At 40.1% G+C, this 27,605-nt stretch overlaps 1 protein-coding gene across 2 annotated transcripts in view; it reads left to right on the forward strand.

The window, feature by feature from the left end:
• tango6 (transport and golgi organization 6 homolog (Drosophila)) overlaps positions 1-23,401 on the forward strand; it is a 34,757-nt gene extending 11,356 nt beyond the window's left edge. Inside the window, exons 13-18 of one of the 2 annotated variants that reach the window (XM_060878018.1) lie at positions 3,904-4,548; positions 6,295-6,352; positions 8,449-8,607; positions 11,096-11,247; positions 13,397-13,510; positions 23,061-23,401. In XM_060878018.1, coding sequence (XP_060734001.1) covers positions 3,904-4,548; positions 6,295-6,352; positions 8,449-8,607; positions 11,096-11,247; positions 13,397-13,510; positions 23,061-23,237 — 1,305 coding nt within the window. In that variant the 3' untranslated portion in view covers positions 23,238-23,401. Of the gene's footprint in view, positions 1-3,903; positions 4,549-6,294; positions 6,353-8,448; positions 8,608-8,845; positions 10,902-11,095; positions 11,248-13,396; positions 13,511-23,060 lie in introns of those variants that run through there. The other variant, XM_060878019.1, reaches the window with a different exon arrangement.
• The last annotated feature ends 4,204 nt before the right edge of the window (positions 23,402-27,605 follow it).

The raw sequence follows: 27,605 nt of genomic DNA on the forward strand, positions 1-27,605 counted from the left end.
AATCTGCAATTTATCCTTCTTCCAGCGGCGTTCCGCCCTTCTACACTTGAGCCTTACAGTTTGAGTAGTAGCGTTCAGCCATCGTTGGGTTCTAGGTTTTACTCAAACCATCTTAAAAGGAGCCACAGTATCCAAGATATTAAGACAAGTTGAAGAGAACAATGAAGTCGGATCATCAGTGTTAAGGTCGTATGAAGACCTTGAATAGTCATCGTCAATAGCATTAAAAGCCTCTGAGAATGATTGAATGGTAGAAGAATTAATTGTTCTATGGTGACGGGTTGGAGCAGTCACTTTAGGATCACAGGTAATACATATCTCAAAGAAAACAGGTAAATGATCAGAGAAAACATCATCACTGACTTCAACATTACCAATTGGCAAGCCATATGATAAAACCAAGTCTAAGATATGACCACAAACATGTGTGGAACTAGCCACAAGCTGAGTTAAGTTAAAAGACTCCACCAGATTAAGAAAGGCTTTAGCCAAGAGTTTGACAGGACAACACACATGGATGTTGAAATCCCCAACAATTAAGACCCAATCATATTTTGGCATAATTTCAGCCAAACAAATCTGAAAACTCCTCAATAAAGTCTTTGTTATATTTGGGTGGGTGATAGACAACAGTGCACAACACCGGATAACTCAAGCTTAGTTCAAAAATACTGAGTTCGAAGCTGGAAAAGGAGTAAGCAGACAGATGACGACAGTTTAAGTGATCTTTAAAAATAGCCGCTACTCCACCTCCTCGACCCGTAAGCCGTGGAGAATTAAAATAAGTACAATTCGTAGGTACGACTTCTGAAAATACACTTGACTCACCAACACCAATCCACGTCTCCGTCACACACAACATGTCCAGGTCCTTGGAAGTGAAAAAGTCATTCAAAATCAAAGACTTGTTGGCTAGTGATCTAGCATTCACCAAGGAAAACCTCAATGGGGTTGGGTCTTTCAGCAACGGAGGTGCGCGCTCAAAGGATCGGAGGAGAGAGACGTCCACACCACCTCTTCTAAAATGAGGAGGCCGATAAATGTTTGCCGACGGCTTCCCATCCATGCCGGAAACTGTTACTGGCACCAGCCACCCACACGCGGGTCTCCAGGAGCGTCGGAGCACACACCGGCAACAATCCACGCCAAGCTCTGACAAAATCCAGCGGGGATCAGCCCCTGGAAACAAGGCCATCAAGGTCCTAGCTCTCACCAGTAGACCACCGCGTTTACCGTGGCGTCTAGGTCCCTTCTTCCTCCTGGGAGAGCATAGGGTCCGACAAAGATAGGTAATCCGTACAGGAGCGGAGGAGGGGGCGAGTAGTTTTTTCCACCCTGATTAACGTTATAGATCGCTGAATTTTCAACAGCCGATCTAATGTTAAGAAGTTTTTGGCGATCATACACCAATAGAGAGTCTGCAGTATTTAAAACAGTCAATAAAAACACGATGCACATCCATACAACCAGGAGCAGTAGACGGCCGGCCATATACAGTGATGCCTCGAGATACGAGTTTAATTCGTTCCGTGACTTTGCTCGTATCTCAAATTGCTCGTGTCTCAAAACAATTTTCCCCGTTTAAATGAATTGAAATCCCATTAATCCGTTCCAGCTCGCAAAATTCCACTCCAGTTGTTTTGTTTGTGTTTTGAATATGAATAGTACCTGTATTTATAAATGACAAATATTGTATAAAAACATACAGTAATAAAAGAGAATGTTAAAAAATAAATAAACTGGTTTTACTTTACGGAAGATGCGCACAGAGGTTGAGGGAGGAGTAAACAGGAGGAATTTTGTCTTGTACGTACACTTTCGCTTTCGTTCACTTACTCGGTACTGTACACTCTTAATGCTGCTTTATACTTAAATGGAACTTAACTAAACTTCACTAAAATTAACGAACTTAAATCAAGCATCGCGTTAGTTCTGGCAGGCCACGTCGTCAAGTGTGCATCAGCTGTTAATCAGCTGTCCACAACGCGCACCAATCCGGTCACGACATCCATATTACCCGACCATCTAAATTCCCAGATAGCTGCCGCGATCTAAACTCCCTCCTCCAACCCCGACTCCACCATGCCGGAACCTGTGTTCTTTGTACCAGTTTACGTCATAAATCACATATTTTTCTCTCTCTCCCTCTCTCTCCAATTATTTATTTATTTATTTATTTATTAATTCATTCATTTATTACTTTCCAAAAACGCGTAAGCGAGCATATCTAATACTATGCTTGATTAGTGGTTCTGTTATACGGGAGTCTATTCTATTTTCGCTGCTTTCTCCGCTCTGTCCATGCATGCGCACGGACGGGCGCGTGGATTCTTGTCCAGAACAGAACCATACTGCCAATAATTTTTTTTTATCTCAAAAAATTTGTATGTCAGAGAACTCATATCTCAAGGCATCACTGTACACTGGCGCCATCTTGGTCTGCTCATTCAGCATTAATGAGGTTGGACACTCCAGCCTTGACAAACTATGCAGCTCATTTTGTGCACAGGGGCATTGCAATGCTGCAAGAGGTTTTGGCATCTTAATTCCAGGGAAGCTAAATCATAATGCTATAGCATATAGAGAAATTCTGGACAATTGTGTGCTTCCAACTTTGTGGAAACAGTTGGAGAAGAACCACATATGGGTGTAATGGTGAAACGTCCACATATTTTAGCCATACAGTGTACTTGCAGGCAACACATTTTTGGCTATTGTTTTTGTTTTTATCCAGGATTGAGATGAACTGGCACATAACTAGGGAAAGTGTCACAGAAAATAAATAAAGATGCTTCTCTGGTCATATTTAAACCTTATTTTACTTCACTCCTTCCTTCTGTTGCTGACCTTTAAAGTCCTATTCACCTCAATTTTATTTCTTGCCTTTGCATCACTTGTTTTCTTCACTCTGCTAAGGCAGATAAGCTGGAGCCCACAATCATAACAATTTCACATTCCTTCCTACTTGCGTTCATACACTACACACAGTTGAGAGTAGAGAAAAACTGACCTACAAGTAAAAACTGGTTAAGACTTAAAATTAATTTGCCAGAATACGCTTCACTGACTTAGTCAAATCACCATTTGGTTCACCAACAGCTTCACCATTTGGTTGGTTTTTATAAAGAGTTTAGAATAAAGCAGAAGTGCAGGTCAAATATCTTATAGCTGTAATTGTTCAGTTTTACAGTGTGGTTTCATGCCTATCGCCAACAGTGGACAGAGTTAGAAAGAGGGAACTAGGTACAACTATATTTTTGTCATATTTGCCATCTGTGAATTAAAAACTTAAATAAAAAACTTAGGGGGCACGGTGGCTTAGTGGTTAGCACGTTCGCCTCACACTTCCAGGGTCGGGGTTCGATTCCCGCCTCCGCCTTGTGTGTGTGGAGTTTGCATGTTCTCCCCGTGCCTCGGGGGTTTCCTCCGGGTACTCCGGTTTCCTCCCCCGGTCCAAAGACATGCATGGTAGGTTGATTGGCATCTCTGGAAAATTGTCCGTAGTGTGTGATTGCGTGAGTGAATGGGAGTGTGTGTGCCCTGCGATGGGTTGGCACTGCGTCCAGGGTTTATCCTGCCTTGATGCCCGATGACGCCTGAGATAGGCACAGGCTCCCCGTGACCCGAGGTAGTTCGGATAAGCGGTAGAAGATGAATCAATGAATGAATGAATTAAAAACTTAAACATTAATTTATGGTATATTTAAATGTGTGTAGTATGATAACAAATCAGTCAAAAAATGCAATTTTACTCTGTTCCAGAATACTAACAGAATTTTCCTTAAATGTACAGTAAGAGCACGTTAGAGTAGGGCACTGTTAAAGTAAGCCAATGTGGGGTCAAGTTAACATTTATTTATGTATAAAATTGTTTCCTAGGTAAAAGGTTGTGTTTGTTTTCAGCTATCTCCAGAGGACTACTCCTCTATGGCCAGGCTGCTGTCACCTCTGAAGCAGATTTCACAGCAACATCCAGAGCCGGTGATCCAGGAGCTGGCATCAGATCTGCGGGCTACAATAGCTACACGAGGAGCTTATCATTCAGACTCTGTGACTAATGCTGCACAATGCTACAGCCATAGTGGTTATGCTCAAACAAAAAATCAAGGGACAAGCCAGACCAAAGGAAATCCTGTCAAACCTAGTGGCGCCTCAGACAGCCCAAAAGCTCATGTTAGTCAGAACATTGAGATGCTGCAGCATGTCGGTCAACAGTCACCTACAATTCCACCTACCTGCTGTTCAGTCAGTGCACAATCCACTGCTTCAATGCCATCACATTCTCAAAATACAGCTTGTCTTGGCACAGTTAGCACATCTGCAATAGTGAGGGAGCAAGTCAAGAGTTTTCAGCATATAGATGAAAAAAAATGTAAATCATTTAGACCGAAGTCTGCTGCCAGCAATCCAGAAAAGGTCTTTTCTGAGTGGCTGATGGAGGCCTGTGACCCTGATGTACCAACACGGGCCATGGCTCTGCGGGCACTCACACAGTGTGTAAAAGAGGGAACCAAGGAGGCATTACTAGCCCGAGACAAGCTTCTAATGGTGAGTAAAAAAGTAGTAGTACCAACATGAGACTCCACGAATACCTGAGATAAATGGACAATAGTGAATCACATATATTATTTATGGTTTTTCACACTTGAAAGAATTAGTAAATGGAACCTTGGTTATCTCGTTTCATGTTTCACGCTACTCATTCCCAGTGTTCAATTCCTAGGTATTTGTAATCAGACATTTCACACTGTACATTCCCAAACATTTGCTCCAACTGACCCACTGTTCATCTCCATTTATTTATTTTTACATTTTTATTTATTTTTTTTTTGTTTTACCATTAAATTCTGCAACTACTGCTTATATAACACATAGGGTTTCTGTGACTGTACAAAACACATGTGAGGCATGTGCTGTTCAATTTCTGATTGTCTGTCTGTTGCTAAGCATCTAGCCAAAAAATGGTTCCTCAAGGATTCTTTGGTTAGTAAAAGTCCTAGTTCTCAAAACACTGAATGCAAGAAGAACTGAATTCCTTCAAAGTGCTTGATAGATGGATTTTTTGCAATAGGTGAAGTCTTAGATTCAGTAATTAATACTGTAATTAATAACATTTTTCTGTCTTTGGTTTTTTCTGTGGTTTAATTCTCTTTTCTTGTGTAGTGTAATCGACACTGGTTGACTAGTCTATTCTTGTGAAAGGGCACACCTCCCTTCCTCTTGGTGTTGGTGATAAAAAGAAATATGCATTACAGATGTTTGTGGAGATGATGGCAAGAAATTCCCTGAAGCCACACTAGGGTCTACTGGGTATTGCTTGTTATCCTGTAACTAATATAATATTCTTTATGATGCGATTCCCTGCTGTGGGTTTACAGTAGAGTTGTGCTTCAGGACCCTGGATTTTTCTTTTTTACTTTCATGTGAGCAGGAGCAAGCAAACAGCTAAAAATCTCACAAGATAAAGAAAGACCATATTCATTAACACAGAAGTGTATCAGATTGATTAGATGTGGTTAAATATCATATCAAACATCATTTTAGCACAATAACTGGACAAAACAAGTTATTTGACACGTATATAGCCAACTGCATTGTATAAAAATCCAATGGATTTTTACCAAAAATCCACAGCACACCCTTTTGCAGTCAGGGACATCATGGTTATGTTTTCTTTATATTTTCCAGAAACAGAACCAGCTGAGTTTATTAGATTTATCAGTTGTGGGTACAAAAATAATAACTGCAGGAGCAGATGGGATTGGTTAGATATTTTTTTACAGGTTGGTGTGGGATATACAAACAGTCCTGCACACATCTAGTTCACACTCTGCCACAGAAGAAGGATTTACTGTTACCGTGTAAATCCTGTCTTTTTAAGGTTTTTAAGTCTTTTTAAATTTCTACATGGCTTTACACGTGTGTCGGTGCATGAGTATAATTATTTTAGATTGTAAAGAGTGGAATGCTGTACAATGCATTCAAATTCAGTGTTGGTGTAAAATGATCAAGTAATAAACTTATAAAAAAATATAATAATTGATACTGGTACTTGGAAACGGTACTGGTTTGTAAAAGAGTATATTGGTGCATTAGGGTTCTAATGTTCAGTAAACTCAAGCCGTAAAAAAACAATTATAGCCAGTTCAGTGAATTTAATTAGTATTCATTATTGTGTTTATCTTAAATATGTTCTAAAAATGGTAATGCCTTGCTCAACTGTTAAGTATAATCAAATTACTTTCACTTAATTTTGTCACAGTACTTAGTGACACAGTGTCTGCATTTTCTCAGATATTTTTGGAGAACCTGGAGCATGAAGACTCATTTGTGTACCTTTCTGCCATTCAAGGTATGTGAAATTGATGTTAAATGAAAATAGATTTAATTCTGTAAAAAAAATGTTTTTTTGCTTCCCAAGTATCTTTTATACACAATTATGTGAGAGTGAGAGATTTAATCTGCATACTTTGATTAATTGGGCCATATCCAAATGCACTACATTTAGGAAAGTTATGAGAGTCAAAAATAAAGACATATCATACTCACATGTTCACTCTTTAATAGCGAACCCTTGTCCATGTTTGGTTGTCAGTGTCAGAGCAAAGCATTGCAATAGTGAAAAAGTCTCAGTGATCAAACTAAAGTTTTACTTTATTAGTGAATTATAGCCCAGCAGAATAATGTTTATTTAATGTAAAGTTTTCCACACTAGTGTAAAACATCAGTAAACAGTAGCTTTGTTACCAGACTCATACAATGAATTAAGCAGTCATACCTCAGATATAGTATATATTAAGGGGTGTTTGTGTATATAGGATTTTATAATGCGTAATACTATCATTTTGCCACATGACTAATCTATACACACTACCTGTTACCTCTAAATCCTGTTGATTCAATAAGAAAACAAGTTTAAAAAAGACTGTTTACTTTAAGAAGACATACTATGCCATATTATGCCAGGCATACTAATGAGCTGTAGAAGGTTTCTGCTTTGGTGAGGTGATTTATTTTTACATTTCCAAGCTAAACTTGAACAGACACTGCTATTTTCTGCATTATTAATGTGGATACCAACCTCAAATGTACTTGAGAGGACACTGGGGACTAAATTTTGTAACATCAGCTGAAGAAAAGCTTTTGTTTGCTCAGTGCTGAGAGCTCTTTTTTTAAACACATTTCAGCATTTCTGATATAGGGTCCTTGAGATGAAAAAAAATTGTTCTCTGCTGCCTTGAAATTTTAAAGTACACTAACAGGGAAATAGTCTCCATTTTTGTTTCTGTCAAGGTAGATGTTAGATTTTTTATATACACACACACACATATATATATATATATATATATATATATATATATATATATATATATATATATATATATATATATATATATATATATATATATATGTGTATATATATATATATGTGTATATATATATATATATATATGTGTATATATATATATATATATAAGTGTTATATATATATATATATATATATATATATATATATATATATATATATATATATATATATATATAATATTATTATAATTATTATAATTATTATATATAAGAGAGAGTGGTGTGGAAAAAGTGTTGGAGTAGGGTTTTTTTGCACGTTTGTCACACTTTAATGTTTCAGATCATCAAACAAATTTAAATATTAGTCAAAGATAACACAAGTAAACACAACATGCAGGTTTTAAATGAAGGTTCTTGTTATTAAGAGAAAACACTAAACCCACATGGTGTGAAAAAGTGTTTGATAGTAATTATAATTACTATCCTGTAAGCTATTATCCTGGGTAATATGCCAGAGATTGGTGTAGTGAAATTCACTAAAAGAGAATTACAATTACACTTAAATTGGCAGAATACCCTAATGGATATAGTGCACTTGTTTATAAAATATTGCAGATTAAATGAATTTGTTATATTAGTTTTAATTATTATCAGTAATTCATAACCACACAGAAGTACTTATGTTGGGTTTTTCTGTAAGAAAACAGTCAACATAATAATTACAGTGAATTATGTAAAAATGTACATTGTGCTTGTATTTTTAACCATACCTGAACAGAATTTATAGAGTTTATCCTTCAGTGAACTCTGTCCTTAAATGAGATGAATGAATTCCACTACAGCACAATTTTTGCAGTACTTCTGGGGTAATATTTACTGCTTGTTAGCTTTTGTAGTTACTGCAGATTATTAGCTATATTTGTCCAGATGCAATAAAGTGCTAATTTCAATCTGGTCATTTTTCACAGGTAAAACTTTTCTTTTTTCTTTATTATTCTTATAGTTCCTGACTATAGTCTTCTTATTGATTTTATTCATTCATTTTAGTAACAATGGTTTGTCCTTCTAAAGCAGTATGGGGATCTGAAAGGCTGAATGAAAACCTATTTCAATGTCTGTTTGTCTTTTGTGTGTGTGTAGGCCTGGTCCTCTTGGCTGACTCATTTCCTGAGCAGATCCTGCAGCGGCTGTTGGTAGAATATCAGGCCACTCCAAATGCAGCTTCCTCCAGCAGGGGGCAATGTCTGGAGACACGCCTCAAGGTGGGGGAGGCACTGATGCGGGCTAGTAGATCAATGGGTGGGTACAGTTTGTAATCCATTGTTTGCCTGTCTCTCTGATGCATGATCTTAGTGTTTCGCATCTCTTTCTCTTTTTTAAAGTAGACTCAAGCAGACACTTTTAATATTAATCTTTAATTCAGAGCCGAAGCTTATTTTCTTAACTCCCCCCCCTTCTTATGTTCTGTGCCAGATTTTGGGTAGTGCAGTGTTCCTGGCAGAAGCATGGGGTTATTCTTTGTGTCTGTGTTATTCAGCCTGGTCCTGGGTGTCTCGGTCTGGCACTGTTCCTCACATCTAACAGAACCTGCTCTCAAAAGATCCAACAGCTGCTTCACTCCGTCTCCAAAAACACACATTGTGACTGCCCCCGTCAGCTCCTTTGCACTACACCAGCAACCCAAAACTGTCTCACTGTCTCTATGCCACTCTTTTAAACTTTGCTGCTTCTGGCATGATGCAATTAAATAGTAAAAATTATCTAAATAATTTATGTCTATTAACACAAACATTTCTACAGTAGTTATTAACATAAAGATTATGGTTGCTAAATATCAAAGCCTGAAGGTGCTGCTTCAGAAGTTTCCATTCTAGTGTCTTGAAATTATTTGTTTGATTAATTAATAGGCTCAAACAGATGCTCATTCTAAACTTATCAATATTGTAAAGAAACATTATTAACAGAGACCCTGTAGAGACTCGTGCTCACTGGACCCACATACCAAGCATTTAACCCTGAATTACAATTGACTCATACTAATCGGGACAATAGAGGTTTAACTTAAAAGTAGCAGTAATGCCCCTCAAGTTTTTCTTAAAAAGAAAAGAAAAGAGAAGAACACAATGCTTAAAAGAATACATTTTTCCAAAAAAGTAATTGCTTTCAATTTTCCTAATACCATTTTAGCCATTTACTCATGCATAAGGTATGTCATTAAGTAACTCTCACATTTTCACACAAGGATGTAGAGAAATTGTGGACTCTGTGCTGTGTTTATTTTCTCAGCGCCTTGGCTTGTGTTGTGTGACTGGGACTCAGATCTCTAAAGAAAAGTGTCCATTGCAGAGCTGGTAAAGTAGAGCAGCTCTGTGTATAGGAAACCAGAAAATATGCTGTCACTGAAAACGAGACCACTAAATAAAACTGCCATGAACGGCTTTAAGATATGAAACAAATTAATTAACAAACAAATTAAAATGAGGAAATATTAGTAACTAAGCAGCATAATATTTTGGGAAGACAGGATGGACAAGGTTAAATCTCTGCAAGTTGTAGGGCTAGGTTGTGGTGGATCAGGAGATGGAAAAGTATACTTCTTTTTAGATTTTGTGTTGATTTCTAGCTGATGTGTGTTCAGTGTGTAACAGACTGAGGTGCAGTCCATGAGGGGTAAAAATGCCCCTTCAGGATTACTGTATACCTAGAATTTGGCCACTCCACTACATAAACAAGTGAAATAGAACTGTCATGGTAAGAAAAAAGTATTATAGTGCTGATATCCTCTAGTAAAGAAGAATAGAAGCCTTTATTTGTCACATGTATATTACAGCACAGTGAAATTCTTCCTTTGCATAGCAGGGAGGGTTAAGTGCCTTGCTCAAGGGCCCAACAGTGGCAGTGACGGTGCTCCCCAGAGCCTTAACCACTTGAGCTACCACTGTCCAAAAGCTTTGTGGTATAGCAATAGTATTCCTGTTGAACAAGAGGAGGCTGATTCATGCCTAACAACACATGAATAAAGTAGGTCTATTGCAGGCATATTTTTAAAATGAAATTTGATATACTGATTCCCCAGTTCATGGAGTCCAACACCTTATCTCCCCTAGGATAGGCTCCAGGCTCCCAGTGACCCTGTGTAGGATAAACTGCATAGAAGATGGATATATGGACGTTCTGATTTGGCATGGTCTAAAGACTTTTCACTAATTTGTGCTCTTTGAACACTCTAGCACCAACAACAGGCTAAAGTTATGAATACAAGTTGAACTTCATCATTCCAATTTTGAAAGAGACCTTGAGACATGAAGTCCCAGGATTATGATAAAAAAAATGGCCATTATACAAAATTTTTTTTTCTACCTACTAATATTTACAAAATTTTAATTTTAATTTTAATTTTTCATCTGATTAATTCAGATGATTTTCAGTCTGGATGACACAAAATCTTTACATTTATTCTACAGCTGATATGATAAAAGTCAAACAGTTAATTTAAAAAAAAAAAAAATAATTCATTTGTCTTACATAACAGCTTTAATGTGGTCAGGGTTGTGGTGGAACCAGTCAAAATACATTACAGCCTTACATCTCCATCTCCACAGACCGTTGCAATACACATTGTGGTGTTCGTACCTTTTAATTTCTACTTGTTATCTGTTACTTACTCACTGAGCTTTAGTGTTTAGTGCTTTTATGTTTTCAGAATAAAAACACCACCATCTTTATCTGTTATAAATTAGTGTCTGTTTACCTTTGTTTTTATTCTGGGGTCACTCTTCCATTTCAGGTGACCTTGCACCACACTATGGCATCCCACTGATTGGGGCATTTTTGAGAGGCACACGAGACAAGGACAGCAGCGTTCGTGCCAGCTGTCTCTCCAACCTGGGGGAGCTGTGTCAGCGCTTACATTTCTCCCTCGGCCCACTGGCACAGGAGGTATACAGACAGTCAGGTCCATAAATATTGGGACATCGACACAATTCTAATATTTTTGGCTCTATACACCACCACAATGGATAATGCATAATTCCTACAACAGTTTGCATATGTGCCTCCCGCTTGTTAAGGGACCAAAAGTAATGGGACAGAATAATAATCATAAATCAAACTTTCACTTTTTTAATACTTGGTTGCAAATCCTTTACAGTCAATTACAGCCTGAAGTCTGGAACGCATAGACATCACCAGACGCTGGGTTTCATCCCTGGTGATGCTCTGCCAGGCCTCTGCTGCAACTGTCTTCAGTTCCTGCTTGTTCTTGGGGCATTTTCCCTTCAGTTTTGTCTTCAGCAAGTGAAATGCATGCTCAATCGGATTCATTTCAGGTGATTGACTTGGCCATTGCATAACATTCCACTTTTTCCCTTAAAAAACTCTTTGGTTGCTTTTGCAGTATGCTTTGGGTCATTGTCCATCTGCACTGTGAAGCGCCGTCCAATGAGTTCTGAAGCATTTGGCTGAATATGAGCAGATAATATTGCCCGAAACACTTCAGAATTCATTCTGCTGCTTTTGTCAGCAGTCACATCATCAATAAATACAAGAGAACCAGTTCCATTGGCAGCCATACATGACATGACACTACCACCACCATGATTCACTGATGAGGTGGTATGCTTAGGATCATGAGCAGTTCCTTTCCTTCTCCATACTCTTCTCTTCCCATCAATCTGGTACAAGTTGATCTTGGTCTCATCTGTCCATAGGATGTTGAACTGTGGAGAACTGTGGAGGCTTTTTTAGATGTTGTTTGGCAAACTCTAATTTGGCCTTCCTGTTTTTGAGGCTCACCAATGGTTTACATCTTGTGGTAAACCACTGTATTCACGCTGGTGAAGTCTTCTCTTGATTGTTGACTTTGATGCACATACACCTACCTCCTGGAGAGTGTTCTTGATCTGGCCAACTGTTGGGAAGGGTGTTTTCTTCACCAGGGAAAGAATTCTTCGGTCATCCACCACAGTTGTTTTCCGTGGTGTTCCGGGTCTTTTGGTGTTGCTGAGCTCACCGGTGTGTTCCTTCTTTTTAAGAATGTTCCAAACAGTTGTTTTGGCCACGCCTAATGTTTTTGCTATCTCTCTGATGGGTTTGTTTTGTTTTTTCAGCCTAATGATGGCTTGCTTCACTGTTAGTGACAGCTCTTTGGATCTCATCTTGGAGAGTTGACAGCAACAGATTCCAAATGCAAATAGCACACTTGAAATGAACTCTGGACCTTTTATCTGCTCATTGTAATTGGTATAATGAGGGAATAACACACACCTGGCCATGGAACAGCTGAGAAGCCAATTGGCCCATTACTTTTGGTCCCTTAACAAGTGGGAGGGACATATGCAAACTGTTGTAATTCCTACACCGTTCACCTGATTTGGATGTAAATGCCCTCAAATTAAAGCTGACAGTCTGCAGATAAAGCACAATTTGTTTGTTTCATTTCAAATCCATTGTGGTGGTGTATAGAGCCAAAAATATTAGAATTGTGTCGATGTCCCAATATTTATGGACCTGACTGTAAATATTATATCTATGCATTTTTAATAACAACTGCCTCACCTTTCCCCATTGCTTTAATTTTTATTTTATGCTGGGGCAAAAAGAAAGACGGGGGGTAAACCTGAACCTATTATGTGTCTAATTCTGTCGATAACTGAGCTAGCAATACCTGAGATCCACCTTACTAGCATGAGTCTGTTTAGTATGCTTTTTATTTCTATGCTGTGTAAATACAGTACATCATGTGACTAGATATTTATGTGAATTTGTACACATTTTCTTTACTTAGTCTCTCTATGTATCAGATTTTTAAGTAAGCGGTTGGACATGGCCGAGGTTCAGTAGTAAAGAGGTGGGGCATGTCGGAGCTCTTCATGAATAAGCGGCTCTGTCACTGTGAATAACAGGGTTGCTTATTCATGAACAAGCTACTCTCATCTATGGGTGTAAGAGTGTGTGTAATCTTTGACCCAGTAGACTTTCATTACTGTGTCTGCATGGAGTAGAGCACTGGAGTCTACTGCATTATGTACTGCATTCATGAAAATGCATTTTTTTTTTTTTTGTTTTTTTGTTTTTTTTAATTCAATAGTTGAGCATGTGTCTCACGTCCCTGATAAAGACAGAAAAAGAGGCAGAAGTACGGAGAGCTGCAGTCCACGTCATTGCTTTATTACTGAGAGGCCTCAGTGATAAATCCACTCAGGTGGGTGAATATGAGAATTAGTGTAATCATCATAAAATGCCATATTGTGTTGAATAAAACATGAAATGTTACCTAAAACTCACGTACATAATGTATGTGATCGTTCCTCCAGTCTAACTCACAAAGTGGTAATAGTTGAAACAACAGTGTGCTTGAAACCTTGAAAGGAACCGGACACAAAACGGATCCTGTTCTATTCTGTATGACACTGATTAAAAAAATATATATATTATTAGTAGTAGTAGTAGTATTAATAATACTATCTACAATTATACAACAATTGTATACAGTTGTATTATTGAACAGATTGTCAGTATGAGCATATTATGATTGGAGTCCTGGATTGGACATGGGTAGTCATCAAGATACAGAATCCAGGTGAGATTATACCCTGAAAAAGGGTGAAATGAGGGCATAAACTGCTAAGGGGAGGTGATGAGACCATCCACAACAGCAGGAAGTATAGAGGCCCCAAGCAGAAGAAAAGCATCAGGATGAAACCCTTTCGATGTGAATTGGTCTTGGTACACCTGTGTCTAAAACATGGTTGAAGAGAATGATTCAGCATGCAGCTTTAGAAGTGTGGATGAGGCAGATGGTTTGAAAGCCACTAGTCTCTCATTTAGCTCACCCCTATGTCAAACAATGTGAGATTTTTCTAATTTTCTGTATTTTTTAAGATGTTTTTCCTATTATTTAGTCCACTCTGTTGGCCACTACTATGCAGCAACTAAAACTACAGCATCCAGTTGGTGGCATTATTGTATTTCTTATTACATGTAGTATGCTCATGTAAATAGTACATACTAAATTAGATGCATCATCTCTGGTTATATGAAGTTTTATACGATTATATCATTAACACTGTGATGAATATAGTTTACTTGGACTGAAGTAGAGTGTGGAGAGTCTATGCGAGAGAAAGAAAGCAGAAGTTTACCCAGAGAAATGTTAACCGATGAGAAATGGTTTAGGGGAGTTAATACTGGCAGTCGGTGTGTTTACACTGAAACTGACATCAAACAGTGGCTTACTTTGGCCAGTCACACAGCTTTCTAGTCTAGCTAAATTAAGGTATTCTGTTGTGATGCAAAAAAGATTACATTTTAGCAATATCTTTAATATAGGCAAACTTGTTAATATAATAAATAAAATAATATTTCTTATTATGAGAGTCTTATAAACAACATATATGATTATTAGACTTATTTATTGCCAATTTACTGTTCTTTTTCTAACTTCGCTCGGTGTTTCACTATGGGAATCACTTTGGGCGTGACCAACTACGGAAGCGCTTATGACACCACGTCTGTCTTTGACAGACAGGTGGACCTGCGACCAGGCTCCGCCCTGCCTATATCAGCCAAGTCAACCCCTGTCTACGTCATTCGCACTTTCTTCTCGTGGGAGACTGCAGCAAGCTCTCTCAGCGCATCCCAACTTGCTGATCTCGCTTAACTGTTCAATAGACGGACCGCCATTGGATTCCGTCGCCGAACGCGACATCAGTAGAGGGATTGTGGTGAGTGACAACCCTAAATTTGGAATAGCATCCGCGTCGTGGTGAGCTATTCTGATCTCCTGCTGCGTATTTAGTTACAGCGGTAGGAAACATCTAATTTGCTTCAGTTTACGCATCAAGGCGGACCTACCGAATGTTTAATCCAAAGTCTAACAGGCTAACGTGTTGTGACGAGTCTTTAGACTGCGCTATGTCGACGGTGATTACCCCCGCCAAAGGGCATGAGTCGAAGACTTAAGTAACCCGCCCTTTTCCATCATCATGTGGAGCTACCATCTTGGGCAGGGACCCTCATCCTATGTGCATAGTGTGTATGGGCCCAAAGCACGCTCAGACGTCGCTAGCGGACCCGCAGACATGCGCTCACTGTGTGTCATTGCCGGTGAAAGCTAATCTGCCGCGAACTAGCAAGAGCTGGGCGGACATTATGGAAGCCGAATCCCCGGACATGCCTCCGCGGTTCGATGGCCTGCTCATGCAGGTGGATGACGAACTGGGGGACAAGGACGCAGATGGCGATGCTAACTCTGACCTCCTCGATCTGGGCATGGATGACGAAGAGGAGGAAGACAATTCCCCCTTCCCAGTCCAACAGTCTAGACCACCTAGCACGAACGATTCAGCCCCCCTGCTGACAGCAGCCTGCACGAGGTGTGCAAACGGGCCGTGCCGAAGCTGGATCTAGCCTGGCCAGATGCCAAAGCTGTCGAAGGAGCCGTGAGAGACCTTTACGATGGGAAAACGCTGCCGCCGACCCACTCGCCAGCGAGACAGCTCCTGCCTGCCGTGCCTGCGTGCATGAAGGAGATGTCTCAATATTGGTCTAGCCCCTTTAAGAGCAAGCTCCCCTCCAAGGGACACTCAATGTTGGAGATTCAAGGGATGGAGGAGCTGGGGTTGGCCGGACCCCCAGCAGTGGAGCCTTCAGTGGCTTATTGCCTCCATCTGAATCGACAATCTGTTTCCTCCTCATTGCAGTTTTCACTGCCGAGTAAGACGGACCGTTTTCAGACCTTTACCCGTCTGTAAGACGGACCTTTCAGAGGATGTACAAATATGCGGGGCAGTTCGTATGCTCGCTGAATGCTGTGACTTTACTGTCAGCATATCAAGCGGAGATTTTGGAGGAGATGGGGCAGCAGTTGGACTCAGGTGTACCGAACCCGGCACTCCGGGCCAAAATCTGTGTCGTGAACGACCTGAGGTTCAGGGCTGCGGCCACGTAATGGGCCTGGCCGTGTCAGGTGAGAGAGCGCTGTGGTTAAACCTGTCAGGCCTGGACGACGCTCAGAAAGCGGAGGTGATGGATGCTCCTTACGACCTGACTAAGGGTTTATTCGGGCCCGCTCTCGAGAAAATGAGAGAAACCAGCACCCTCAGAAAACAGGAGGATGAGGCTTTTCACCTCTGTTTGCCACGCAAGCAGGTGGCGCGACCACCCTCTCAGCCGATGCGGCAGGGCTTCGCAGCAGCCGCAGCATCGAGAGGGAGGCCGATGACCGCGAGAGCTGTGAGACCTGCTCACAGCGGACAGGTCGGTCAGCGACTGCGTCTGGATGGCTCCGGACCATGGGGAAAGCATTCATTTGCGGCCGCAGCGGCTAAGAACCGTCTGCCCCACCCCGAAGAAAGGAAGAAAAAGCGTGCGACCTGACACACAGGTTTTCCTCGGTCCTTCTCTCTCCTCTGGCGAAGAGAAGGCGGGAATTCAGCCCTTCTGTTCTAAGTTTGATAAGGGCTCATTATGTTCGCTCTCCTCCAGTTCAGAGAAAAGAGGGAGGTCAGAGCCATGTGCAGTGTCACCAAGCACTCACACACACAGGGGAATTGATGATAAAACATGCATTATCGCAGCCAAGCCACGGGCTGAGGGCGATATGCTTCCCAGGCTCGAGAAACATATCAATAAATGTTGCACTATCGCAGCCAGGTAAACAGCCGAGGGCGATATGTTTAAAAAACCCCGAAAAATGCAAAGACACGAAATGCATCCCCCAGTCCCACCGCTGGGGGCAGCGCTCGCTTCCCTGTCAGCCAGAGCCCGCATGGCGCATGCGATGATGTCATCACTGCGCGACGATGGCGGGGCGGAAGTATACGGGGGCCTTTTCTCTGCCCGCATAGCCAACTGGCGTGCATGCGAGGTTCATCCGTGGGTTTTAGCAACAGTTTCACGGGGATACAGACTCCAGTTTATAATGAAACCGCCTCGTTTCAACGGGCTGATCATGTCAGTGGCCGAGGGAGAATCGGCTCGTGTTTTGACGGCCGAAATCGAAACCCTCCTGCACAAGCAGGCAATCAGAGTGGTACACAGGGAGGAAAGCCGTCAGGGCTTCTATTCCCGTTATTTCATAGTTACGAAGAAAGGCGGCACAGCCCTCCGTCCTATTTTGGATCTGCGTATATTAAACAAGCACCTCAGAAAGTATTCATTCAAAATGCTGACACATAAGGTGCTGTGTCGATTGATTCGCCCAAACGATTGGTTTGTGACGATTATGGTGGCCGAGAAGTGCAAAACACATTAACAAATCCGAAAACACATTAACAAATCTGAAAACACGTTAACAAATCCGAAAACACATTAACAAATCCAAAAACAGATTAACAAATCTGAAAACACATTAACAAATCCGAAAACAAATTAACAAATCCGAAAACACATTAACAAATCCCAAAACAAATGAACAAATCCGAAAACACATTAACAAATCCGAAAACACATTAACAAATCCCAAAACAAATTAACAAATCCGAAAACACAACGACAAGTCAGACAATCTGGAAACGGTAGGTATCGTTTTTGGATGGAAACTTACCGATCATTGGACAAGACACCTGTCACTCAAGATATACAGGTATGGAATCTTATGTGTAATGTGTAAAGTTCTCAGTTTAAATATAAGAAAATAACAGAATTAATCAACAGTAATCCATTCCATCCATCCATTCCAACTTTTCCCTGCAGCAGACTGTTGAACTTCATGTATACCTTGAGTGACAGGTGTCTTGTCCAATGATCGGTACATGTTCCAATCAAAAACTATACCAACCGCTTCCGGGTTGTCTGAATTGTCGTTGTGTTTTCGTATTTGTTAATGTGTTTTCGGATTTGTTAATGTGTTTTCGGATTTGTTAATTTGTTTTCGGATTTGTTCTTTTGTTTTCGGATTTGTTAATGTGTTTTCGGATTTGTTAGTGTTTCGTGCACCGATTCAGACAACCCGGAAGAGGTAGGTACTTACCGATCATTGGAAACTTACCGATCATTGGACAAGACACCTGTCATTCAAGATGTACAGGTGAATGACAGGTGTCTTTGTTTGATGATCGATAAGTTTCCTTTCGCAAACTATACCTACCTTTTCCGTTGTCTGACTTGTCGTTGTGTTTTCGGATTTGTTAATGTGTTTTCAGATTTGTAATTTGTTTTTGGATTTGTTAATTTGTTTTCAGATTTGTTGATTTGTATTCGGATTTGTTAATGTGTTTTCGGGTTTGTTAATTTGTTTTCGGATTTGTTAATTTGTTTTTGGATTTGTTAATGTGTTTTCGGATTTGTTAATTTGTTTTCGGATTTGTTCATTTGTTTTCGGATTTGTTAATGTGTTTTCGGATTTGTTAATGTGTTTTCGGATTTGTTAATGTGTTTTGCACTTCTCGGCCACCATAGACGATAGATCTGGCGGACGCATACTTCCACATAGACATTTATCCCTCACACAGGAAATTCCTCAGGTTTGCATACCGGGGCACAGCAATTTCAAACTATACCATTCGGGCTGTCGTTAGCTCCGAGGGTTTTTACCAAATGTGTGGAGGCAGCCCTGTTCCCGTTGAGGGGCAAGGGCATAAGGATATTGTCTTACATAGACGGTTGTCTGATATGCTCGTCGTCAAGAGAGCAAGCCATAAAAGACGCAGAGATTGTCCTGAATCACCTCAGAGAACTGGGTTTCAGGATAAACATGATAAAGAGCCGGTTGGTGCCCTCTCAACATACAGAGTATTTAGGGCTCAACTTGGACTCCCTTTCGTATCAAGTCACATTGACGGAAGAGAGAATAGCTTTTCAGAGTGGTCCAGTACAGACTGTGCTTACGAATGCTGGGGCTTTTGGCTTCGGTGATCGCAGTAGTGCATTTGGGGCTACTCAAAATGAGGGATTTTCAGCGCTGGATCGCACGTTTGCATCTGTGTTCTCGCCAGCATCTCAGCCGACTGTCATGAGAGTCAATCATGCGTGCATCGAATTACTCAGTCACTGGAAAAGTCCTGTGATGCTCAGGTAGGGGATTCCCTTAGGGGCGGTGTCATCGAGAGTAACTATGACAACGGACGCGTCCTTAAAGGGCCATCCTCATCCGGACATGTTAGCCCTCTGGGCCTGGCCTGTGAGAGGTGGAATCCGAATGCGGCTGGCTTGCCCTCGTCAGTTATACATACTATACAGAGTGCGAGAGCCTCCTCTACCCGCGTTCTTTATAGCAATAAATGGCGTGTTCTTGAAGAATGGTGTGGGCGGAGAGTGATTATTCCTTTTCAGGGCTCTGTTAGAGATATATTATGCTTCCTCCAAGATCTGCTTGATAAACGGAAGGCTTTCTCCACCATTAAGGTGTACCTGGCAGCTATTTCAGGCTGCCATGTAGGTTTTGGTGAAAAGTCGGCAGGCCAGCACCCTTTAATAAGTCGTTTTATGAAGGGGGCACGCCGCATACTGGCGGCTTTTCATCCTCCTCAGTTTTCTTCTCCGGAGGAGCAGAAACTTAATACATTATAGTGCAGGCTCTTCAGGCGTATGTGGACAGAACAGCTGGTTTCAGAACTTGTGACCAGCTGTTTGTGTCTTGGGCTACTCCTCACACAGGGAAGCCATTATCTCGGCAGCAGCTATCCCACTGGATTGTGGAGGCGATATCTGTGGCTTATGGTTGCAGGGGTCTTCAGCCCCATAAGGGTTTGAGAGCCCACTCCACTAGGGGTATGGCCACATCATGGGCTTTACTCAGAGGAGTTTCTGTTCTGGACATTTGCTTGGGGGCGAGTTGGGCAGTGCTGGGAGCTGGTACTACTGTACCCATTTGGAAACAGTAGTATGGGTGCAGTCCGGGAGCTGTCTTTATCTCCCATAGTGAAACACCAAGCGAAGTTAAAAAAAGAACTTTGGGTTACTTAACGTAATCCCCGGTTCTTTGATAACAGAGTGAGGTGTTTCACCAGCACTTCCCTCCTTGCACTTGGACGGGAAGAAATCTCGTTAATGACGTAGACAGGGGTCGACCTGGCTGATATAGGCAAGGCGGAGCCTGGTCGCAGGTCGAACTGTCTGTCAAAGACAGACGTGGTGTCATAAGAGCTTCCGTAGTTGGTCACGCCCAAAGCGATTCCCATAGTGAAACACCTCACTCTGTTATCAAAGAACCGGGGATTACGTTAAGTAACCCAAAGTTCTTTTTTTAACTTCGTACTTATGCAGATCTTTTTTTTTTTTTTTTTTACTTCTTAGCATTTATTTTTAGAAAGAAGCCAAATTATCTGCCAGGAGAATAAATAAATGCTAATTTTGACATGTAAAACATAATAAAAAGCTTACACCTTTTAGACATGTTAAACATTTTGTTCCAGAACATGTATGTTTTCCCACATTTTAATTCAATCAGATTTAATTACATAGATTGTCTTTCATGCAAGCCATTGTGAACGAGTGCTTTCAACCTGTATACTGTTCAACCAGCACCATCAAAATCAAGCAACACCTTCTGACCAATCAGATTTGAGAATTTTATTACATTGTGATGTTTACATTAGCCTGACTACAAATAAAATGTGTGCAAACATCAGATAAAATATAGATAAAAATAAATATAAAATATATTCATTAATAACCAAATGACTAGAAGTCCTGCACAGTTTAGTTAGAATAATACAAGAGTCAGTACCAAAAGAATGTTAGAAAGGCTAATTAATGAATACAATAAATAATACAAAACTTTAATGCAAAACTTTCTGGAAAAAGAAGAATCATGGTGGATTTTAATCAGTAAGAAATATGAAGCAGTGAGACGTTAAATTTTTTTAATCTATCCACAAAAGGATTGTGGGTGCATTTTAAACTAGTTGAGTCTGTTTAAAACAGTGCATAATCTGGTTGCTTAAAGCAGAGAAAGAAAGAAACCTGTGGTCAGTTTCCTGTGCCTCAAATGTCACTAGAAGTGACATAAAGGGCTACTGGCACAATGCAGACGTGTCATGTGTAAGCAGCGCCAGAAGCTACAGAGTAGAACTGCTCCCTGTGTCCCAGCGACAGCTAAATATTCAGCACACTGGTGAAACCTTTAACCCCATAAAGCAATGGTGAGATACCTTGAGTTGCAGCTTTAGAAGAGTTTGTGACTGTGTATGTCTCAGGAGAAATTGTGACTCTTCCAGTTTAATTGTTGTGGTTCATTTTCAAATGATAAATCATATCAAAGCATAATGTTATGTGGGTATCATTCTAGTGAGACATTTTTGAAAAACTAAATGAAACTGATTGCAGTGTAGCAAACTAGGATGTACTTTTAGTGATCTTAGTTATTTTAGTATTTTTAGTGATATTCAAGCTTTATTTTTTTCTGAGGACAAAAGGTCCAGCTGTGCCAACACTTTTACTACTGCTTTTCAGCCGTGCTACAATTGCTATTGTTGAACATGGCACATAGCTATTAGCAAATTTCAGTGGGAAGTATTGTGTTTTAGCTTTCATGTCTCTGGTGTCTAGGCTTCACGTTGACAGCTAGTCAGAAGATGGTAATTAACCCGTACTCCAGTGATTATAGACTCTTTCTCTGTTTGAAAAAAGGTTTTTTTTTTGTTTTTTTTTTAAGAAGAACTCCACAATAGAGAAGGGGATTGTCAGTGAAGTGGATGTTAGAAATTGCACAGACAATATAAAGTAAAATGATTCACATCCACAAGTATGAATAAAACATGACAGAGTGCTGTTAAAAACATTAAATATTTAAAAAAAAATGTTTTTTTTTTAAAACCAAAGTTTGATTGTTCTTCTGTAACAGCTTGACGTGCAGTGTTTTATTGCCACAGCAATTTGCCAGTGATTTCCAATTATTATTCAATATAAAGTTAGACAGCAACAATAGTGCTTCTCTCATGAGCCATTTTAAATTTTTATTAACTACCTTCTTACTGAAAATGTCACTAAATCAACAATCACACCTTAATCTGTATATTAGATTATGTAAAGCATTTGGTATGCAAATTGTTATATTACGAAAACATGTTTGAACAAACAGAATAACATTCCTCAGTACTCCCGTCCCTACCATGCTGTTACATAGCAACACCTTTTAGCCAATGGGATTAGAGAATTCAGTAGTACTGTATTATAAAAAGGTTTTAAGCACAGCATCCTCATACAGAAATCTTAATCCAGACTGTAATACTGTTTATTTAATACAAAGGTAGAACCATCAGACAGTATGAAAAGTACATTTTTTATGAATGGCCAGGGATTAGTTCAGAACAGCTGGAGCTCTGGTTTAAACATGGAGCCTTTGCTGTCCAAACACTTGCTTCCCATTTGATTTTTTTTCCAGAGATGGTCTGTTGGCTGTAGCATGGTCAACAAAACTACACATTAAAAGAACCTTTATCCATCTGACCTGTTTTACAACACCAGCCATCACCTTAGATACCACCTTGACCCTTGACCTAGCATTCTGTAAATAGAGCACTTGACCATTTGGAAAAGCTTGACATGTTGGCATTTCAGTAGTACTAAGGATCAATTTGAGATAGGTGTCTTGGCAGATCAATATCGGAACAGTGATGGATGGATGCAGCTGTTGCATTCACTAATGATATGGGGAAAAGGTTTGTAAAGCAAATGAGAGTGCTCTTCATCAGATCCTGATCTTGTCTCTGATTTTGTTCTGTTTTTTGTCTTAGTACTGCAGGAAACCACTTCTTCTCAAATCTTTACTGTTTCAGCACCTGACACCTGTGTTCTCTTTCCCTCTGTAGGTTCTAGGAGATGTTCTTTTGGAGCTGTATCGGGCTTTGAAGTGGGTGGTGCGTTCTGACTCGGATGAGGTGGCTGTACTACATGCTCAACTGGCCCTAGAAGAACTTGATGATGTCATGAGGAAATTTATTTTCCCTCAGCAGAAACTGGAGAAGAAGATTGTGGTTTTGCCCTGACTCCAGAGACCTACACATGTTTGTTGGACATATATTGGTTAAAATAAGTTCCTTCTAATCATACTTTCTGATGTTTTGGTGCCTGACAAAGTAGTATTCAGGTTTTTATGTTCAGTCTCAGAGTTCAGTGGGGTGACTGAGTAAATTAAAGAAAAGCAAATGGCTGTGAGATTGGTCTTACTTTGTACACACCGCAGAACATCTACTATTTATTATGTATGTAGTTCCTCACTCCCACACGTTTATAATACTTATAGAAAAAACACAGTTTTGTAACCACTTAAAACAAAGCAGGCTGGTTCATCACTCCTTGTACAGGTGTTCTTTTAAAGAGGTGGATGTGCTACTGAAATTTGTTCTTTAGATTCCAGGAATGATGAGAAAATGTGTCTTGATATATTAAACATTCCTGCAATTATAAATTAAATTTAATGTAATACAGGGAAAATTATCCATCACACAGTGAAATAAATGTATACTGCCTATAATTCATCCTCATAAGACCGTGTAGGTGTTTATGTTCCTATCCTTGCTTATACATTTCCATCAGTTCTCCTGTTTAGTCTCAATTATTTTCCTATTTATTTAAAAGTGCCTTTACATACTTGTAGGTGAACTAGTTGTTAAAATGTGTGCTGTTATTGTGTACAGATGACATAGCTTTAAAATGCTAAGACATATATAATAACATGAAATTTAATCAGTAGAACCAAATTAATCTGTAATTATTTCAGATTAGTGAAGAGTACCTTGAAGCTGCTCCGGTCCCAATACACACACACACATTGATGCAAGAATTGTTTAAACCCAAGGACATTAAAGGTACCTATGACAATACTGAAAATCATTATCAATGGATTACCTCCTACATTGCCATGATTGATGTTATCCTGCTGCCCAGCAATGAAAGAACCGTTAGACCAATTACCTGCTAATCATGCTGCACAGGCAGAAAGACGGACCTTTTTCTTGAGAAATTAATAAAATACATGTTAAATATTTTTGTTAGGATGGTTGTATTACTCAGATATTAATATCCAATGACCCAAGGGACCCTAAGTGTATACTAAATGTCATAGTATACTATACAGCCATTTTCAGCCCTCCCCCATCCTCCCCTTTTTGCACTCCAATAGTCACAGTCTCTCTCTCTCTCTCTCTCTCTCTCTCTCTCTCTCTCTCTTTTCCCTTTATTTTCTCTCCACCTCATTAGCCTGCATTGGACCTGCAGGCTTGCAGTGGCTAGGGCACAAGAGGCATGATGGATAAATAAATAAGTGCATAAAGGAGGCATTGAGAAGGGGTCTGCCCAAACGTTTCTGAGTCTTGTGGTAGCTGGCTGCACTGAAGAAAAGAGCAGTGAAAGGAGACAGAGAGGAGAAGTGAAGGTGAGGAGAGGAGACGAGTGTGCTCTGCAGTGAGAGACAGAAAATCAGGACAATGTGTTAACAGAAGGGGGTGCTAAGATTTGGGTTTCACTGCGTTGCAGAGATGCAGAACAGGACAGCGGCTACCACTGCAGCACAGTACTGACTAAATAAGAGAGGGCAAGAGATAAAGCACCCTCACCATGCAGTGTGCTTTTTTCAAAGGCATGCTGGAACCAGGACCAGGTGAGACACGACCAGGCAGCACCACCTTTAACCTACCAGTTTACTGGCACTGCCTACTAAACTGAGAGGCCTTCATGCCTTGGGAGTGTGCAAGACGACAGGAGATAAGGAGGAGGGAGAAGAAGTGCGAGGGGGGAGGAACCAAAGAAGGAGGAGGTCGGGGTGCTGTATTTTTGGGTGAGGGAGCTCCTGAATTAAGAGCTGGTGAAATAAAGATGTAGTGTGAGCTGGAGGCAGAACAAGGAGCGTGCTGTGCTGCAGTGGAGAGAAGTGGAATAGACGCCGGTTGAACACACACACACCCACTCACATATCCAGCAAGACTCTGCCTGGACAGAGAGAACGGACCGTTACTGCCGCAGGGCTTGGAAGGTATGGCTCAAATGGGGTGACTGTGTGTGAGTATTGTGTCTGGATTTTAGGGAGCAGAGGAATTCATTCTGTCTTCATACAGGAGGGAGGGGGCGTTGAATTTGTCTTTATAAAGTTTACGGGTGGATGTGGTTTTTGTATGTAAGAGAGTAGAGGATGTGTTTTGGGAGGTTTAGGGGTGGGCATTCTCAAAACATTCCCAAATAAGTTTTTGTATTCTTCTGTTTACAGAAATAGAACAGGAAAGAACATTTTGGAATCTACGTTTAGTGAATGGTTAGTTTTCTCTGAGAACTAATTTAAATTTATGTGAATGTGGTAACATGCATGTCTGTAGACTTGCTACAGTTACAGTATGCATGGTGCACAACACTGTAGGCACTTTCCACTTTTTCCTTTAAAAACACCTCTGATTTCTGTTTGAAGATGTGAGACCTCTCCAAGGAAAGTGCAGCCCTTTTTAGTTTCCATCTCTTAAGAGACTTATTTAACAAGAAATTCTGGCAGCCTCAGGAAAAGAACCTCCTGGGTTTCACAAGCAACTAAACTAGATTATAACACTCACACAGGCCTTGCATATATCCATTAATTAACAGAGCAGACCAGATTGGTGTGGTCTTTCTAAAGCTTAGATATGGTCATAGTTATGAATACCTCATTGGATGGATTATGGGGCACCTATGGGGTATCTTTTGCATAGAAGTCCGACTGGATTTCAGGCAAAATTTAATTACAAACTTTGATTACTTGCTTGGTTGCACTTCCTTTCCTTCCTACTGATAACTTGCTGTGCACATTGGCCTGATTCATTAATTACCCAAATATACTGGTTTTACTGAAGGTGAAAATTGTACAGAGCCATAATAAGTTTGCCTCCTGGTGGTAGGAAATGGTGCTCTCCATCAGCCCATTCAGGATGGAGACTTAAAAATATTTTTCATCCTTATCACTGATAGCAACAATATGTGTGTACTGAATACATCTTATATTATAATTACAATACATTACAGTATTATTGGTCTTCCTGATTACTAAAACCCTTGACTGAGTATTTAGTGGAGGTGCCTTTCAGGTCTAGAACACGGTACTGACAGAAAAGATCATAACACTTTGAATCTTCAAAGGGAGCTGTTGAATCATAAACACTTACCACCAAGAGTTCTCTACATTCCTTTATGCTTTTGTCCTCAGTCTGTCCATGGCCCTCTTCCTATCCACCATGTCATCCTGAAACACCGTGCCCTTTGCTTTGGACAGCATCTGCACTGTCTGGATGAGATAATTACTTTCTTCACTATACTCACTATACCTGAGCTTGGCTTATGCTTGTCCTCTGTTCATCTGAGAAAGTTCCTCTGGATTGATTACTCCCTAGAAACACTAATAGTGTCCAATTCACTATCTTACGATGGCCCCAATTTGATGTTGATTTATTGAAAAAAAAAATTTTAAATCTTTATTTTTAATGTAAAGATGATGGATTACTGGATACATGGATATCACTGAGGTTTGTAGTTTTGTAGGAAATTTTATTATGTGTAGAAAATATTTTGTGTATTTATACTTTTACTACCAGTACTGTTAAACAGTTTTAAACAACCTCTCCTTGAAATTTACATCCTGGAAGTTCAAAGGCTTAGCTCTGACTTTTGTTTGTGTTGGTTTCTATAGGCTACTCTTTTCTCATCGTCACTCATATCCGTGTGTCAGTGTGCGCAGTCTTTGGTGAGAGAGTAACTAGTGATGTGTACTTTAGTTTGACATGAGGCCTTTCTTTTCAAACAATTCCTTAGGCCAATGCCCCCAATGGAGCAGGCCCTCTAATTAGGGTTACCTCTGATCCTCTGTCTGCAGCTGTCTCTCCAGCCTAGGTTCTGAGAACTGGTATTATTAAGTTTGGATACCTACAACTAATGGAGTTGTGTCAAATAATAAGTTTGGTTAATGGAAGTGATTGCTTTTCAATTAAAGCTGTTTTTCTCCAGTGTGTAGGTTGAGCACGGATGAATTAAGCGGGAATTATTTTTGTCAAGCCTTTACTTAAAGTCATTAGGGATCCAGAGACCAGCTTAATCATTCATTAAGCAGGAAACCAATATACCTGCAGTAACCTAATAGATGAGACACTGTCCAATATTATGGATGACAAGTTATTGTGGTAATAGCAAGAGAAAAAGTTTGTCAGCAAAGTTCTCTCACTACTAAATTCAACACAAATGTTTATATCCTTCTCATCCTTGTTAGGTTCAACACAAACAATAAGCACTATAACCTGCTTTGTTTGGCAATCATAAAGAAATTTAAGTTTCATGGATAGTTTATGTCTCAAACCACATTCTCATCTCTTTCATTCCGCCTGTCTTCACCTTCTCATCCCCTTCTT

Source organism: Tachysurus vachellii, chromosome 9 (genome assembly GCF_030014155.1).
Source record: "Tachysurus vachellii isolate PV-2020 chromosome 9, HZAU_Pvac_v1, whole genome shotgun sequence".
Lineage (NCBI taxonomy): Eukaryota > Metazoa > Chordata > Actinopteri > Siluriformes > Bagridae > Tachysurus > Tachysurus vachellii.